Raw genomic sequence first — 19,277 nt, forward strand, 5'->3', positions numbered from 1 at the left:
TCTAAACCTAATTCGTCTATCGATGCAACAGATTACACAAACAACAGATGTTGCTTTGAATAATTATCGAAGTCACGAGTCACTAAGAGTGATGTCACAGCAAAGACATATGTACGTAGGCGCACTACCATGTATACGTCATCCCTCCAGCTTGGAGCACGGTGCCTGCGAGAAAGGCAAACGGCGTTTGGTTTGAAATTTCAGCTCTTTCTGTGCTGCGTAGTGATGTAATACTTAGCAGGCACGATTGTTAGTGCACATTGTATGCACGGCACTTGTCAGCTAAAAATGGCCAGACGTGGCGAGGGGCCCTTTAAAGAACACCAGCTGGACAAAATTAATCAGAAGCCCTCCATTACGGTTTCTCTTAATTTCTACATTGCTTTGAGATGTTGAATCCCACCAATCTATCAGCTAGCTCTCTGAAACAATGAGGGACCCCTGCTGTTTGAGATGTGTCAGAGTACTACGACTGTGCAAATTCTAGGCTGGTATCTTTTGATATGATTCTCACTTTTCACTGATGGAAACAACAGCGGAAAATAGCCGGTGGACTTTTGAACGACTACGCTCACTACTGCGAGTACAGAAATATTCAGCTTAACTGTTAATGACATTATTATCTAGCAAGTGAACAGATTTATTTCTCGTGTCAAAAAGTGTTGCAAAGCTTCTTTGGACCCTTAAGGGATTTTGATGACCTCAGCTCTTCATGAGCGATCCACACTTTTTGACTTATGACGAGCTCACTTTGTCGTGAGTATTTTGCCACTTTCTGTGTCGCTTGTGTTATACAGAGGATGTCAAATGGTATTTTTATTTTTTCTTTCACAGCATAGATGGCAGCAGACATTTTAACATTCCTTTCTTTCAGTAAGATTTTTCCATGGTTAAAACAGACATTGCATCTCTTTTATGTGGTGTGGAAGTAAGGGGTACGTTATTATCTCTCTGATGGCGATACCCTAAATGACAAAGATCTTGATTGTGCTTCACTCTATATGAAAACAACAGTGATGACTCTCTAGATGGCAGTGAGCAAAAAGTTCCATGTGTTGAGTACTTCCATAGCTATGCTAGTCATCAGTAGTTTGCACAGCAGCTGTAAAGGATTGCTACTTTTAGTACTGTCATTCCTAACAATGTTTTTTACAAAGCTCTGGGGAGTAAAGTGTGGGGTTCATTCTTGTAAACAAATGGTTATTCTATGCCACATGAAATTTAAAGTCATATTTTTGCATTTTAAGCACGTTTTCGAAAAATTTAACATCTTCAGAAATTGAACCGTTATGGTAATGTAGTTTTTTCCAGAGAAAAATGGGCCCTTAAAGTTGCCCTGAAACACTTCTTGAACATAGTAAGAAAGTGTTGCCAATCTGTTGATGAACTTCCTGTGAACATGTGAGCCAAATATTATTGCACTGCATGCAGGAGGGAATTTACAACCTCGTGTCAGAAGCAATGAAAAATTGCTTGCTTTTGCTTCCTGTTGTCATGCAGTGTCGTTGTATGCAGCTGTACCTACAACAGCTATTGACTGTAAAGCAATGAACGGGGCTAGTTGGTGGATGTTCATGATTATGATTATATTGCGCTTAGTGTTAAACTGACAAACATAAGGGACAAGACTCGGATGTACGTTGCACTACGTACGTCCGCGTCTTGTCCCTTAAGTTCGTCAGTGTAACACTAAGCGCAATATGATCATGAGCTATTGGCTGATTTCGTGATCACAAGAACATTCTCAATAATACAATTATTGCTAATTTGAGTTAAATGAAAAGTATGTGATCTCAAAATGACAGAAAAGCTATTTCATTTTTGCACTGCTAGTCTAAACACAGCAGTTGTGCATTGCTGTGAGATAAAAAGCATAGATTAGATACCGCGGCTGCCACAGGGTGCCGCCACGAGTCGTCTCGTGTTTAACCTTTGGGTGGGGCCAGCAGTGCATTGCTCCCTTGCAGCCCCTTTCCGTCTCCCCTGTGTAGCTTCCAGCATGCTAGTAGAAATGAAAGGCTAAATAAAGCCACTGATCGGTCCACTAACTAGTATGTCCAACTTTGCTTGTGCTTGAAGAATTCAAAAAATCTTTGCAGCAGAAGATTCATGAAGTGAGATAATTTAATAGTGATGTCATTCTATGATTAGTTAGAAAAGTGTTTCAGGGCCACTTTAACCCCTTCAGTCACAAATTACGATCGATTATTGATAAATGTGTGAAATTTACATAATTTTTGGCCAAGGTGCTGGAGGCTCCACAGAAAGCAAGTCAAGGTGGGAGGAGAATGACTCTGTGCATGTTATAGAGACCTATTATTTTACCGTCAGTCATGCTATGTTTCTTCATTAAAAATATTGAATCGCCCGCTCGAATTAGATGCACAAGTTAATTATTAGGTGCAAACATTACAGCAAGGGAAAAAAAAATCTTTCACAATTACTACCGAAACACCCCACTTCAAACGCCCCGTCAAACACAGTAGTGCCCTCATAAAAGCAGTCATCTGAAGTGATACATTTCACTCAGAAGTGAAATGGCTGTACTTTAGGAAAGTAGAATGTTCAATTTACTCAAAGCTTAATGTTTGTTGTACATTCCTTGCAAGCACTGCACAGTAATTGTAAAAATAAGTTGCCTCTACAAATGTGTATGTCGTGACTAAAGGGGTTAAGAAATATGCAGTAATATTGAACCTCATTATAACATGTCATGTAATTGATATAATCAATAGGTCAAATACATCACAATATCCCTTGAAATACCTTCAGCAGTACATTTATTTGAAACCTCATTATAATAAAGCTAAATACCCCATCAATTCATACAACAAGCCATTTCTTCCCTGAGACAAACTTAAATTTTGCACTGTGCATTAGAATGGTGCTGGATGCTGCTCTGTGCTCATTCAATGCAACATTTCAAAGCTCCTGCATCTTAGGGTGCATTCACACTGTTGAGTTGGGGTCATGCAATAATTTTAGTTGTGAAATGACTGTTGAAAATGGTCTCTTTGGTCAAATAGCAGTCATTCTCTGTTGTTCACTCACTTCTTAATTTTCAAGCTCTTGGCCAAGATTGAAAGCTGAACCGATTGTCACTGCATCCGAACTTTGCACACTTTTACTACATCACTTAAATTTTGTCATGACAAAAGTGCCAAGCACTGTGGAAGCACTGTATACATGTGCATCTGACACCAATATGACCGAAGGCTCACAGCACAGTGGGCCAAGTTCTGTGCATTATTGGTGTAAATAAAAATGCCTAGGAATGGGCCATGTTTGGTGCATTGTTGGTTTAAAGAAAAATGGCTAGGACAGTCTCTGTGCACATATAGCAGCTGTGGCAAAAAAAAAAAGCACTTTTTCTGGTGTTGATTAGGTCTGTTTGATCATATAATCATGGCAGTACGGTTAGCTGTTGCATGAATAAAGGACATATGTCATATGAACATAGTAGCAAATGTGTCAAACTTGGGGGTGATAGGGTTTTATGACTGCCCATTCTTGCACTGCTGTCTCGTGATAACAATAAAGTAATTGGCAAACAAGTTCATGTGCCATCAGATCTTGGTTTGTCTTGTTGTCCCATTGTGCTCTAATATTGCTTTGAGATTATTGTGGCTTACAGGTTAGTGAGTGAAGAAACTTTGTTATGAATGCCTGCAGAACGGTTAGCCTTCCCCTGTTAGGGAGGCGTCACCGTGACGCAACCATGACATCTTCGCGGTGTGTGGCGCCTCTACTACTTCGGCCGCGGCCGCACTGCTCCCTTTGGTCGACCGCGCCTGCCCCTCTTTTGGGGTGGCAGCCTCCCTCCAGTTTCGCTCGGTCATTGCCTTTCGAGGGCCGCCGAGATCTGCGGGACGGCCTGGGCTTGGACATCTTGATCATAGCACCTCGTTGCGGCCTCGAGCCGCGGCGGGATCGTTGTTATCGTTGCAGCTTCGTGCGGATTCTTAGCACAGTCCCAAAGGATGTGAGCTGCAGTGGCTCTTTCCTTTCGGCCCACACAACACAGTTCACTTTCATAAACGCTTGGACACACGTGCCTCATCAGCACCGGGGTGAATAACGACTCCGTTTGAAGTTGTCGATATAAAACCGCCTCCTTACGGGTCAAGCCCAGATGAGGTGGCGGCATAGTCCTTCGCTCTAGTCTGTACCACTTCACAATTTCGTTGTAGGAAGTCATTTTGTCCTTGGTTTTCCAGCACCACGACGGGTCGACCGCAGTAGCAGCGGCACGGTTGGTTAGTCCTCGCGCCGCCGCATTCGCCGTCTTGTTGTGGTCTGCATTGCCGCGATCCGACACATCACTGCCCATGTGGGCCGGAAACCACTTTATCACCACACACCAATTTTCACTCACAAGATCGACCACACGCAACACACACGCGGCTTCACCACACACCCTTGCTCTGGCGTAATTTTTCACTGCCATCCTAGAATCACAGAGCACAGTCGTGCACTCGGGGTCGGTGATGGCCAGGGCAATGGCCACCTCCTTGGCTGGATGTGCCCCTCGAGTCTGCACACTCGCTGCTGTTCTCGTTGCACCGGTCGATAACTCGATGACTGCAGCGGCGAATGCTTTTCTGTCATGTGGATACTCTGCTGCATCCACAAACACAGCATCCCTGTCTTTGGCATGGAAATCGATGAGCGCCTTGGCCCTCGCCGCCCGCCACTCTTTGTGGAACTCGGGGTTCATGTTTCTTGGCTCCAGACGTACCCATAGCCGTCTACTAATTGCGTCCGGTACAGGCACTTCTGTATTTTCGGGTCCCCTTTTCCTTTTTCGGATCCCCTTTCCTTCTGTATTTTTGGGTCCCAGGCCTAGGCCACGCAGCACTTGTCTGCCCGTTCTTGTTTCCGATAGCCGCGCGAGCTGAGTTGTCCTCTGCGCCTCGGCGATTTCCTCCAGGGTGTTATGTACTCCCAGGGCCAGGAACTTGTCGGTGCTTGTGCAGTCAAGAAGTCAGAGTGCAGCCTTGTACGCTTTGTGTATGAGTGCATTGATCTTATTTCGCTCGCACTGCCTCCAGTTGTGGAAAGCAGCAATGTATGTAATGTGGCTTATAGCGAAGGATTCCACTAGCCGGGTGAGGCTTTCTTCCTTCATGCCTGCTGTTCTGTGTGACACCCTCTTAATGAGGCGGATGGCCGTGGTGACTTTGGCCGCGAGACGGTTGACCGTCTCGCCGTTCACTCGTTTGCGCTCAATCAGCATCCCCAGCACTCGGATCTTCTCGACAACCGGGATCGTGTGACCGCCGCTCGTCTTGATCTTTATTGTGTCTTGCTCTTTCGCAGGTTCGTTGCCTTTCGTCTTCCTAGCTGCTCTTTTCGGAGGAATCACCAACAGCTCAGACTTGCCTGGGGAGCAGACGAGCCCAGACCCGTCCAGCTGCTCCTTGATAGCGTCAACCGCCTCTTGCAATGTACTCTCGATGTGTCCGTCGCTTCCTCCTGGGACCCAGAGTGTTATCTCGTCGGCATAGATGGTGTGTTGGACTCGCGCGACTCGCGAGATGCGCTCGGCCACCCCTATCATTACAAGGTTGAAAAGTAATGGCGAGATGACCAAGCCCTGGGGGGTCCCGCACACTGCCGAGCTTCTTCTTTTGGAGCCGCAGGTCACTGGCGATGATTTCGGTAGTCCGCTCCATAAAAAAATCCTTGATGTACGCATATGGTCTCTTGCCCATGTTTAGCCGTGACACCTGGGCCAGGATCGCAGAGTGTCTCACTTTGTCAAAAGCGCTCTGCAGGTCCAAACTCAAGATGGCTCGCTTGTCTTTCGTGTTGGTAGTGTCATCGAGGATTTCATTTTTCAGTTGTATCATGGCGTCCTGAGTTCCGAGCTTATTTTGAAACCCGATGACGGTGTTTGGGTAGAGTCCGGAATCTTCCAGGTACCTCTGCCACGTGTTCATGAGTACATGCTCCAATGCTTTGCCCACACAGGACGTAAGCGAGATCGGGCGCAGGTTTTCAATGTTGGGTGTCTTGTCCGGCTTAGCAATCAAGGTGGTCTTGGCTGCTTTCCATTGCCGAGGTAGTGACCCGGCTCGCCAGCAAGTGTTGAAGTATGCCGTGAGGTTCTCGATGGCCGCTTCATTAAGATTTTTTAGCACTCTGTTCGTAACGCGGTCGGGACCAGCGGCGGAGTTGCTGTTGAGATCGTGCAGGGCAACCCTTACTTCCCATACTTCAATGTCTCGATCTAGCCACTCGTTTGCTTCGCCTAGGTAGTCTGGGTGCGTTTCTGTGGGAGTGACTGGGAGGTACTTGTCGTCGAGGCGTTTCTTCACTTCGTCTTCCCCGTGCTCGGTCAGTGCCCTGTGGATGACCTTGGCCTGGTTGTGGTGCTGGTGAGACTTGGTAGTGGTCGCATCCAAAAGATGCCTCAGCATACTCCACATCTTGCCGCAGTGCATCTGGCCGTCCGCCGCGTTACAAACCTCATTCCATTGCTGAGTGCATAGCACTCTGCTGTGGGACTCGATCTCGCGGTTGAGTTCGGCGACCTTCTTACGTAGCTTTCTGTTTGTCCTCTGCATCTTCCACCTTGACAGTATGGACTGCTTGGCTGCGATGAGGTGGGCCAGGCGGCTGTCGACCCTGTGGACACGCACGTCCGTCTCGACTTCCTTGGTGGCCTTTTCTACCTTGTTTACAATCTCGGTGGACCACTCCTCAATGTCTGTAATTTCGGTCTGCTCCTCGGGTAACAATCTTCGAAATGCGTCCCAGTCAGTAAATCTTGACATAAAAATTGTTACAGCGCGAACACATGCAACCACAAAGTACGAAGGACGGGACACAAGCGCTTGTGTCCCGTCCTTCGTACTTTGTGGTTGCATGTGTTCGTGCTGTAACAATTTTTATGTCAGCACTTGTCCCGTCCTTCGTACTTTGTGGTTGCATGTGTTCGCGCTGTAACAATTTTTATGTCAAGTATGCACCAACTCGCCCAGAAAGAAGTTTTAATGAAGTCAGTAAATCTGTTTCCGAAAGCTTTTGTCGACTTCGTCGTTACCACTGAGCGGGACAGCGACCTCCACAATGTAATAGTCACTGCCCAATTTTTGGCCCATGTTTTACCATTCAAAGTCCGCCATACCGCCGCCGTTACCCCTGACGAAAGTGAGATCAGGCGTTGTGTCTCGGGTGATCGAGTTGCCGATTCTTGTAGGGTATCCTGGGTTGGTGATCAAATTCAGTCCCAAGTCCCAAGCCACTGTTCTTGAAGAACGTCTCCCTGTGTTCTGTCCGTGTTGTACCGCAACAATATAAAACACACTATATATTGTCGCGGTACAACACGGACAGAACACAGGGAGACGTTCTTCAACAACATCATCATCATCATCATCATCATCATCATGTACACTGCAGGACGAAGGCCTCTCCCTGCGATCTCCAATTACCCCTGTCCTGTGCAAACCGATTCCAAATAGCACCCGCAAATTTCCTAATTTCGTCACTCCATCTAGTCTTCTGCCATCCTCTATTACGCTTCCCTTCTCTCGGTATCCATTCTGTTACCCTAAAAGTCCAACGGTTATCTAGTCTGCGCATTACATGACCTGCCCAGCACCATTTTTTTCTCTTAATGTCTATTAGAATATCATCTATGCCCGTTTACTCTCTGATCCAAACTGCTCTCTTTCTGTCTCTTAAAGCTATGCCTAGCAATCTTCGTTCCATCACTATTTGCGCGGTCCTTAACTTGTTCTCAAGCTTCTTTGTCAGCCTCCAAGACTCTGCGCCGTATGTCAGCACCGGTAAAATGCACTGCTTGTATACTTTCCTTTTCAATGATAATGGTATGCTCCCATTCAGGAGGTCACAATGTCTGCCGTATGCGATCCAACCCATTTTTATTCTTCTGTGAATTTCCTTCTCGTGGTCCGGGTTCCCTGTGATTAGTCGACCTAGGTAAACGTACTCCTCCATAGACTCTAGAGGCTGACTTGCGATCTTGAACTCTTGTTCCCTTGCCAGGTTATTTATCATTATCTTTGTCTTCTGCATATTAACCTTCTGTCCCACTCTTACACTCTCCCTGTTAAGGTCCTCAATCATTTGTTGTAACTCGTCTGCATTGTTGCTGAATAGAAAAATGTCATTGGCAAACCCAAGGTTGTTGAGGTATTCGCCATCAATCTTTACTTCTAAGCCTTCCCAGTTTAATAGCTTGAATACTTCTAAGCATGCAGTGAATAGCATTGTAGAGATTGTGTCTCCTTGTCAGACCCCTCTCTTTATAGGTATCTTCCTACTTTTGTGTAGAATTAAGGTGGCTGTGGAATCTCTGTAGATATTTTCTAGTGTATTTATGTAAGCGGTCTGTACTCCTTGATTATGCAATGCCTCTATGACTGCTGGTATCTCTACTGAACCAAATGCTTTTTCGTAATCTATGAAAGAGGTTTATTGTACTCTGGGGATTTCTCGATAACCTGGTTAATGACATGGATGTGATCCATTGTAGAGTAACCTTTCCTGAAGCCAGCCTGTTCCCTTGGTTGACTAAATTCCAGTGTTGTCCTTATTCTATTGGAGATTATATTGGTAAATATTTTATATAATACTGGGAATAAGCTAGCGGGCCTATAATTTTTTTGTTCTTTAACGCCACCCTTTTTGTGGATTAGCATAATGTTTGCATTCTTCCAGTTTTCTGGGACCCTTGCAGTCGATAGACACTTCGTATTGAGAGCCGCCAGTTTTCCTAGCATTATGTCTCCTCCATCTTTGATTAAATCGACTGTTATTCGATCCTCTCCTGCCACTTTTCCCCGTTTCATGCCTTGCAAGGCCTTTCGGACCTCATCTCTAGTTATAGAGGGAGTTTCTGTATACTGTTCATTATTGTTTTGAATAGAGCACTCCTGAGTCGTCTGGGTACTGTAAAGGTCAGTATGGAATTCTTCCACTGCTTTTACTATATCTTCAAGATTGCTGATATTACCCTGCTTATCTTTTAGTGCATACAGCTTGGTTTGTCCTATGCCAAGTTTCCTTCTCACTGATTTTAGGCTGCGTCCATTTTTTACGGCTTCTTCAGTCTTTCTCACGTTGTAGTTTCGAATATCACTTATTTTCACCTTGTTGATCAGTTATGACAGTCCCACAATTCTACATTATCTCTTAAGTTGGACACTTTCATTCTTTGTCGTTTCTTTATTAGGTCCTTTGTTACTTGGGAGAGCTTGCCTACTTGTTGCCTTGGTGCCTTGCCTCCCACTTCAATTGCTGCCTCTGAAACCAGTCTTGTTACGGTGTCATTCATTACCTCTATGTCATCTTCATCTCTGTTCTAAGCATGCATATTTGTTTGCTAGTACCAGCCTAAATTTGTTTTCTTTTACCCTTATTGCCTCTAAGTTGACCTGTTTTTTCTTGACCAATTTTACTCTTTCTCTGTTTAAATTGAGGTGGATCCTGGCCCTCACTAACCTATGATCACTACATTTTACCCTACCTATTACTTGAACATCCTGCACTATGCTGGGATCGGCAGAAAGTATGAAATCAATTTCATTTCTTGTTTCACCATTAGGGCTTTTGCAGGTCCATTTTCTGTTGCTACGTTTCTTGAAAAAAGTGTTCATTATTCTCAGTTTATTCCTTTCTGCGAATTCTAGCAGCATCGCACCTGTAGCATTTCTAGAATCGACACCGTAGTTGCCAATTGCCTTTTCACCTGCCTGCTTTTTCCCCACTTTTACATTGAAGTCCCCCATTACTACTGTATGCCGCGTTTGCACTTTTCTCATCGCTAATTCAACATCTTCATAAAACTGATCTACTTCTTCATCGTCGTGACTGGACGTTGGAGCGTAGGTTTGCACTATTTTTAATCTATACCTTTTATTGAGTTTTATTACGACTACTGCTACCCTCTCGTTGATGCTGTAGAATTCTGCAATGTTGCCCGCTATGTCTTTATGGATTAGGAATCCTACCCCGTATTGCTTCTTATCCGGGAGACCTCTTTGGCAGATAACATGGTCATTATTTAGCAATGTGTAAGCCTCACCAGGTCTTCTAATCTCACTAAGGCCGATAATATCCCAAACAATGTCTGATAGATCTTCAAAGAGTCCTGCTAAGCTTACTTCACTCGAGAGGGTTCGGGTGTTAAACGTTGCAAGGGTCAGTTTCCATTGGCGGCCTGTCCGGACCCAGATATTCTTAGCACCCTCTGCTGCATTGCAAGTCTGACCGCCACCTTGGTCAGGTGCTCCGCAGCCACTGAGGACTGAGGGCCATTTCATTGAGGAGATCATTTCATTACGGAGGTTGTGGCCGAATACTACACCAGGGAGGCCAATTCCTGTTCTGGTGAGAGAGTGTCTTTGTTCAAGCTTTTTGGGCCTTCCTAATTTGGTTGTACCTGGATTAGTATAGCCCCACTCGCTCTCGGCATCTTTCGCCGGTGTCAGGCACCACTCCTAGCCTGCAGATATAGTGCACTGGAGGATGTCATACGCAGATACACCATCGTTAAAAAAAGAGAAAAAAAAAGGAAAAAGAAATGGGGGCGGATTTGAACTTCCGACTACCACAACCGAGCATCAGACATAGCTCAGTAAGATAATGCCGCAGGCGGCTAGGCAATTTGTCCGCCCTTTGCGGGTTTTTGCTGATCGGTATAGGTTGCATGACATAGTGTCAATTCTTGGTTGACTCTTGTTTTCCTGCATCTTACGCATGCATGCGGACTTGAGCGCGCCTAGGTACACGATACATTTTTGCTAAATTTGAACAGCACTTAACACTTGTGCGTAAAAATAAAAAAGGGAAATGTTTTTCAGTGCTTACTAAGAGACCCCGGGTGTTGTACGATCCGCTCGTCACGTCTGCTTGTCTCTTATCGTTCGAACACTCGTGTTCCCGGGTGGCTATTCAGAATGTTCATTCGCACTACCACGCTGAGATTCGCACAAAGCAGGCGGCCTTGACTGCTCTCAGTGGTGTCTTCATCCTTTCTACAGCTTTGGACAGTGATTATACTAGAGCTAATGAGAAGGAGGGAATGGTGGGGGCGGGGGGAGGTACCTGACCTCGTAGTTTTTCTGGGAACACAGTGAGCGTAAGCCCTCGGGAGACTGGAGTTGTATGCCTCATTTAACCTGAAAGAGCGTAGGTTTGGGCATGTTGGTATTCCATAACTTTTAGGTTTTTAGCTACAGTGGTGCCTTCTTCGATTAGTCAAGGCTAACCAATCTGAGCTCGGTTAAACTGCTCACTCAACACTAGCACTCAACTGGAGAAACTGGGTAGTTTATGACCTGAACGTTAGTGGCCATAAATAACAGAGGAAAGAAAATTGCAAGTGTTTCAAGAAAAAAAAAATTTAAGAGGGTCCCCGTGTGGACGGTCGTGGCGAAGATATGTAATTCCCTGTTATAATGATAAACTAGAAGAAAAGAAATAAAAAAAGGGGAAAAAAAGGAGAAAATTGGGGATTTGAACTCGTCACCCCTGGATGTTGGCCGGAAAGATGGCTTAGTCGGTTGGTCCACCAGGCCCCAGGTTACTTTGAAGCGGCATGCCTCTTGTCCCGAGCCTCATACTTATGTGGAAAGAGCCTGATGTTGTCCGCAATGGTCGATTTTTGCTGATTCTCAGTGGTTGGAAAGCATACTTTCTTGAAAAAATGGTCGACCGTCGATAAGAGGGAACTCGAGCGACTCTAAAGACTAGGAAAAGCTTAAGCAGGTGCGAGGCAAGCGCCGCACGCTTAGCGCCCTAGCGTGGGAAACTCACCCGAGTAACTATCCCAAGGAATACTGCTCGCGAGAGCGAAATACCTTTGTCTAATTATGATAACCCTAATATGACTATTTTCGAAAAGAGATTATTGTGGCTTACAGGTTAGTGTGTTCTATATTGTCACGGTACAACGCGGACAGAACACAGGGAGACGTTCTTCAAGAACTACAGGACAACAGAGCAGAGACACGTCTTCTTTGTCATCGCCCAATCTCACTGACCCACTTGACGGAGTCCGTTAGTGCTCCCGTCGTCGTCGTCGTCGTCTGCATAGAATACACATGTCATTTTTCCCTCAATGCTATTTCTTTTAGCAAAAGTCCTTAAATAGCATGCTAAAAGCATTGTTCTTAACCTATGTGATATGTAAGTAGTGACACAGCTTAGTAGAATTGTGTTTGAGATGACTTTTTTGAGGCTTTGAAGCTGGGGCATAGTCTAGAGCATCCTACCTTAATCACAAATGGCCATACATAATTGATAATTTATATTTGTTTTCGTTCTACTGTTGTGCATAGTACATGTTGCATGGTGCTTCAAACCCAGTGAAGCACTTGTGCTTTATAGAACTGATGCTTTTTGTCAGATATGTCCTCTTTTTTTCCTAACCATTTCTAACCATATCAGCCAGTCCAGTGGTTATTTGTTGCATGTAGTACTACTAAAGTATGCCTATTGTGCAATCTTCAGGTAGAATGCAGTGCCATGTCTGTTTCTTCATTGGTATCATAACAAAGTCCAGTAGCACAATTTGTGGTGGAGCATTTGGTATTCAGATTAAGTTGTGAGAAGTTGTCAGATAAAGTTGGCATGTTGTAAGTGGACTGAATAGTTTTTTTCATTTGGAGCATGAATGGTGAAGTCGAAAATCAGTGTTGCAATTTTCTCATAATTATCACTGGTAACTTACTTCATAGGAGGGCTGCCCCACCTGACAGGACTAATTTCTGGGAACTGCTCTATTTGGTATTAGGATTCTGCCGGGGCCTCCAATCCACAACAGGCATGGAGCCAGAGCTCCCTGAGTGAAACAGTCCTGCTGGACCGGGATTTGTGTAGTTATGGCTCATTGATGGACCCACTCGGTGGAAGGTCATCCAGTAAAGAAGAAATCGAGGGAGGGGATCAGCCACCTCTGGCACTGCTGCGCCTTCAGGAGCGCGACCTTATTGAGCGTGCACGAGCAGACCTCACTTGGATTGAGGTTCTCAAAAGGTGAGGGAGCAGCGATTATGACATCACACTAGACATTTGCGGTGAGAGAAATGTCGTGTAGCATGGCACCATTGTAGTAACTCTTTATATAGTACAACTTCACTTGTAATAAACAGACATCAACCTGATTGATTTGGTGTTTCTTGCCTATTTTAAAAAAAAGGTCTATGAAGATACATAAGAGGCTAGCAATAATTGAAAATGAGGAAAGCATAGAGCAAATGAAGTGTTCTAGTAAAAGGCAGGTATTGATTTGTTTCTGCATTTGCATTTGACATAAAGAAATAGTGGAGGAAAGTAATGCACATGTTCAGTGGAACCTGTATCAGTGTTGCGTCTGGTGCTTTACCAAGTGAGCTACAGGAGCAGCTCTCCTCAGGTGATTGATGGCATTGTTTTCAGCAATGTCCAGTTCTTTGCCATCAATAGCTGTAATTTCCAATTGGTACATTTCTGCAGCATCTGAATGCACCTGCATGGATTAACGAAAAATTCACGCCAGTTAATCTGTCAAGGTTGATATGTTAATGCTGTTTTTTGATGGGCTACACCTTGTGCTTAGTTTTCAGTTTTCACCCCTTTCACACCTTGGACGAGCTGGGTTGGTCCACGGGTTTCTGGTCCAAATGGCTAAAGACGAGCTCAGCATGTCAGCAGTATTTTGCATTTTGTAGCAATGCCATAGAACCCCCCCCCCCACTTTCAGAAGGGGGGGGGGGAGCAGGCCATTTGTCCCCGCCCACCACTTTTGAAAGCCGGGAATACGGCGCCCGGAGTTCCGACCAAGATCACTAGAGTCTACAGAAAGTCACTTAAAGCCCTTATAATGGGGGTCTGCTTAGCTTTCTCTCAGTGCTTAGTTGGGCTTTCAGTAGATGGCAGCACATAATTCACAGAACAACACGAGCAGAAGCAAATTTATCCTTTCTGAGGAAGTAAATTAGTACGTTGGCAACTGAAGTTTTAAAGTAATTTGGCCATTTTTGTTCAGAATTCGGAACAGCACGGCTTGGAAAGGGCTAAAGTAGTATTGCTAACTGAATCAATATTTTGGGACTGTTGCATTTGTAATAAATATCAAGGTCCTACTCTACCAACGGTGGGGAAATTTACACTACGCACTAAAAGAATACTTAAGTCTTGCATATTATATACAGTAATACATATATATTTTACCCAGATGTGCTACACATGAAAATGTTTACGCTGAAAGAAAAAAATGCACTATAATGTATGCGTGTGTGTGTGAAAGAGAGAGGAAGGGAAGGAAAGAAGTCCACTATTGGGCTTAATATACATAAACAAGAGGGGATAGGATTGCATGAGTTTCACATAGTAATTTACAACGGCCTATGTCCTCACAGAAATCTGGATTTGGTACAAATTGCTTAACAGGTGCTCTAGTAGACCAACATCTTTTTAATATCTTACTCAAGCATGTTACATACTGAGATATATTATCTGTAAATTGCTTTGTTTTTTGTTACTGGAAAAGTATGTTCATCATCCACGGCAATCCTCATTTGGACTGTGTTTCTGTGTGTGTTGTACATGATGGATTTTTGGAAGCATGTTGACCGTGTGATTTTGTTCTCGGTTTCAAAGTTCCTATTCAGTAACAGCTTTTGCAAAATGAAATTTGAAGCATCGTAGAATTTCGATGATATGACTATTGTGTGGTTGCCTAGTAAATATTGGTGACATCCAAAATTCATATCATAAAAATTCTGGCAGAAACCATCTCTGGATGACCCTCGATGGTAATGTGATCAGCATGGGAGCTATGCAGCAACACATTGTATTGCCACCGTCAAAACACGTCAGTTGGGCTCCTCTCTCATGATTCCCTCTGGACACGCTGTGCCATCTAGCGCTGCCACTGTGAAGTCTGCATGCGGTGCATGTCTGAATATATGTGACACAGGTTGGATTCTGCACAGCACCAAAAAAATTAATTTTTTTTTGTCATTGAAGAGAAGCATGGGGGGGGGGGGGTACTCATTGGAAGATGCCCAGTGACCTGAGTTGGTGTCAGAGGTTCATTGAAGAGGTACGCATACCCAGTGACCCAAGCTGGCTCAAAAGAGCTTAGATACAAGCATAAATACTGCAAACTGGTTGATGTTCCCAAAGAATGCTAACTGCATTGTGAACATCTGTAATTTACATCTTGAGGCAGCAGAAATGCATTTTTTCAGTTATTCACAGCTGAGAAGGTCCCACGCAATTGCTTAATTTCCTTTTGGACAGTGCATGTATATTTCAAAAGATATTATTCACAGTCCAACAAAAGCAATTTGAGCAACAGGAAGAAAAAAAAAAAGAAATTCACAAAGGAGAACAGAATGCTGAATAGACCTTTGCTCAGTCTTGCACTTCACTCTGGTAATATCTGCTCAACATTTAATTATAGCCAGGCATTCTGCATTTCTCCGATGCATAGTGTGATGCATGTTTCGCATCAGCGCACAAAGCATCAGCAACTCTGCCTACTCACAAGATTCTCTATTCTCAGCAAGCTCACAGATGAGCTTAGTAGAATGTCTATTTTTTATAAAGCTATGCTCATTTTCAGTTGAAACCAAGCCTCATAGCTGGCTGGAATACTTCTGTGGCATTGTAAATGCAGCTTATTGAGCTTGGTTGCAAGATTTAGAAACTGCAGCGTGAAATGCTGCCCATGTCATTTTTAAAGCTTGAATTTAAGCACACTTTCTTGTTGGAATGTCCCTGACGTCATGATTGTGCAATTTCAACTATGCTATTTTATTGGAAGCTTTGCTGCCCTAGTTAGCGAATGTTGCAACATGGTACCAAGTCAACAAAGATCTGTTCCAAGTCTGGTCTTGTGCACGACTGATAGCGGCACTATAAGTAGTGTTCTGGTGATGTCAACAATGGGACTCACATTTGTTGTGCGCTACACCCTGGTTGTAATTGCTGCCTGTTTATTCGTTTACCATTGTGCACAATGCTTGCACAAATAGAATTGTGCTCTGAAAGTACTGTGAATATTTTTTTGAAGAGCTAATTTTATGAAAGGGGATGCTATTAAACCAAAAAGAATTATTGGCAAATCAGTTTTGTGGAAGCCTGCAAGGTGAAGGGAGGTTCGTGAAAGTTAAAATTGTCATCCTCTGGAGTATAGCACGAAGCTACAAGGGAAACCCATACAGGTTTTTTTTTTTCTAGAAAGCTTTGCAGTTAAAGAAAAATTTGTCCTGGTTTGGGGATTGAACCAAGGATGGCTACTCTGTTCGTAACAAAAACAATGTCAATAAAGAAATAGACATGGTACTGCATTCTACCTGAAGCTTGCACAGTAAGCACATTTTAGTAGTACATGCGATGAATGAGCACAAGACTGGTTCAGATGATTACAAATGGCTAAGAAAAAAAGAAAAGGTGGAATTTTTTTTCTTCAACTGAGAAGCCCGGATGGTAGAACAACCGTCCCAGAAAGGCGGTCCCGGGTTTAATCCCCAGGCCAGGACGAATTTTTCTTCAAATGCGAAGCTTTCTTTCTGAGAAACCTGTATAGGTTCCCTTTGTTGCTTCATGCTACATTCAGGTATTCGACAAGTTTTCTTTTCACAAAAAGCATTTTTTATGTCTTTCATAAAACCAAAGCCTTTGTAGCCAAGGAACCCAAACATTACCTTGTGATAATTCTGAAACGTCAAGTTGAATGAGTGAAACGAGAACCTATGCAGCTTTTTTGAAGCACAGTCTTCTGGTTCAGTCACAGAATGGCGTGCCGAGTATGCCATGGTGTAGTTAAGTGTAAAGTATACTTTTGTTAGTTTTTCTACTCATTTGGTCCTTAAAGCTCTTGATGGTGTGAAAAATCTGAAAATTTTGTCGATAAAGGGTTCTCAAGTATTTGTTTCTCTGAGCTTTGTCATGTTTTTTACAGTCAAGCATGCCTTAGACTCTCCTCCTGCAAAAGAATCATCATTTTTCATAGTGGAAATTAATGTAAATGTGTTAGCATGGTATGCCTATTCTTTTCAATGCCTTTTTGAAAAAAAGTGCATTGAACAGAAGCAAAACGAGCTGTGAAACATTGCATTGTCAGAGGAAAAATATTTTAATTGTTGTAGAGATGCACTAAAGCCTGTTTTTAAAGCAGCCTTGGTGCGTATGTTTTAGTGTCTTTCTTTTTAGATCAGGGTGATGCACTTAAAGTAAAATATATTTAGGACAGTGAATGAACTCTACCTGTATTTAGGCAACATTGTTGCCTGATTTTCTAAAAGTATTTTTTTACATTATTGGCAACATCTCACTTATGAACTGTGTGGGCTACTGATGGCAAGAATGAAGAGAAAAGTTTGATGCAAGAGCCTATTTATCAATTGTATTCCTTGCTTTTTAACAAGGATACTGAGTCTAATAACATACAGAAGCTGAATGAAGTCCTTTATGATGTGTTGTTCATATCAAGTGGCATGAGGAAGTAACAAATTTTCCTTCACGGGTCAGTACTGCAGCACATGATTGCGGAATTTCCTTTGGGTACTATTTTTTGTTGTCCTTCTTCAAGATGTTGTAGACATATTACGGGGGGGATGATACACTTCAAATAACTGCTTTTTTAACCATTTTGGATGAAATTTACACAGTTAATGTATTTTTACGAGCTTATTTGAAAAATTCATTAATTTTTTTTCTAGGATAAGTATTTTTTATGATATCTAAAACAGGGCGTTTGTTTAATCCTAATTAGCTAATTAACAGCAACTTTCACAGTAAAGTGCAGCACACAGAATCAATTCTGAATGTTTATAGCGCATTGTAAGCTAGAAGTTGTTGTTTTAGGCCATTATGAAGTTAAGTTGTAGGTTGGCAAACTTAGTCATAAAAATGGCCACCTTGATACTTAAAAAAATTTCATTTTGAAATTTCCATGAAAAAAGTAGTATAACGAAATTTACTTCACGACACACCACTTCTACTTATCTTTCTACGGAAAAAAATATAACGATAGCCCCATGTAGTACAAAAGATATTGCTCCTCCACAATAGAAAGGGCAAGAAAATTGTTTTCAGAAAGCATTCCAAAGCATCTTCATTCAGACGAAACTTATAAAACCTTATGAAAATATTGGGTCTTGGGATCATATGTATAGTGAATCTTATGTAAATGAAGAGTCTTAGAATTGCAAAAGATAAGAAAACTGAATGCAATTTTTGTGTTAATTTTCGGCCTTTAAATGTAGCTTCCTCCCTTAAACTGCCAAACATCTATTCTTCTAGGGAATTACATTGCATTGACAGATTCATTTGGAGCAAATAGGCACCAAGCAAGCTTAGCTCTTACAACTAGGGTCATCCAACACACTTGTAAATAAGAACTTGAGGAAAGTATAAGGGGCAGATTTAAACTTATAAAGAATTGAAATGCATCAATACTGATTACCTCTGCACAGCAGGAGCGGCAAGCTTCTACAGCTTTATATGGGTCAAAATATTGAAGGTATAGAAATTCAAATGTACCAGAATTTTCTGTACACTCTAGTGCAAAATTGCACACTCATGCTGTTTGAAAAAGTTGTGCAGAGGAGGCCTATCAGATGTGTGGAACAACTTGCACAATGTGAGCACACATGTGGCATAGCAGTGGAGTCCCCCCAGCTGAGGTCACACATAGGAGTGCCACTCAGACTTCTCAAGGCTATTGTGCTGAAAGTCGGCATAACTTCCCCCTCCCCCCTCTAATTCAGTAATATAATTGGTAGCAAATTTGTTCATGGCTGCAATAGATATGCAACATTGCACGTGCACATCACATCCAGAAAAGCTAGCGAGGTCTTGTGTGGCATCTGAAATTTCGTTGTGTGGTGAACCAGCATATAATTCCGGAAGCTGTAAAATTAAACTGATGCTCTTTCCCAAACCTTTTTGAATGCCACGGCATGCCTCAGCATGTAGTATTTGGGTTGCTGTTCATTACCATTATTATCACTAGTGCGAGCTTTATGTTGATTATGGGCTTAACATGCCTGGTACTGTCTATAGAGACAAGTAGCTAGTCCCCACCCTGCCATACACAAAAGGAACACTGCTGTTGGTTTGTTGGTTCATCAAAGAGGTGCATAGATGGCTTCAATACTTTAGTCAATAAAGTGGTTTCCTGAAACAAGGATGGGTATGATACAAGAACCTTGGCACTGGAATGACGGTCGTGCAGTACAGGTGAAAATTCCTGGTAAGTCCACTTAGCTACATGTGGCTATGAGCTAGGCCCACCTTACTTAGTGGAG

At 43.1% G+C, this 19,277-nt stretch overlaps 1 protein-coding gene across 3 annotated transcripts in view; it reads left to right on the plus strand.

Annotated features, from left to right (window-relative positions):
* Window positions 1–19,277, plus strand: part of LOC142579953 (uncharacterized) — a 233,143-nt gene that overhangs the window by 132,203 nt on the left and 81,663 nt on the right. For all 3 annotated transcript variants that reach the window (XM_075690640.1, XM_075690649.1, XM_075690656.1), the window contains one exon: window positions 12,770–13,011. In XM_075690640.1, the coding sequence (XP_075546755.1) occupies window positions 12,770–13,011 (242 nt within the window). The remainder of the gene's footprint in view (window positions 1–12,769; window positions 13,012–19,277) is intronic.

This window comes from Dermacentor variabilis, chromosome 1 (genome assembly GCF_050947875.1).
Source record: "Dermacentor variabilis isolate Ectoservices chromosome 1, ASM5094787v1, whole genome shotgun sequence".
NCBI lineage: Eukaryota > Metazoa > Arthropoda > Arachnida > Ixodida > Ixodidae > Dermacentor > Dermacentor variabilis.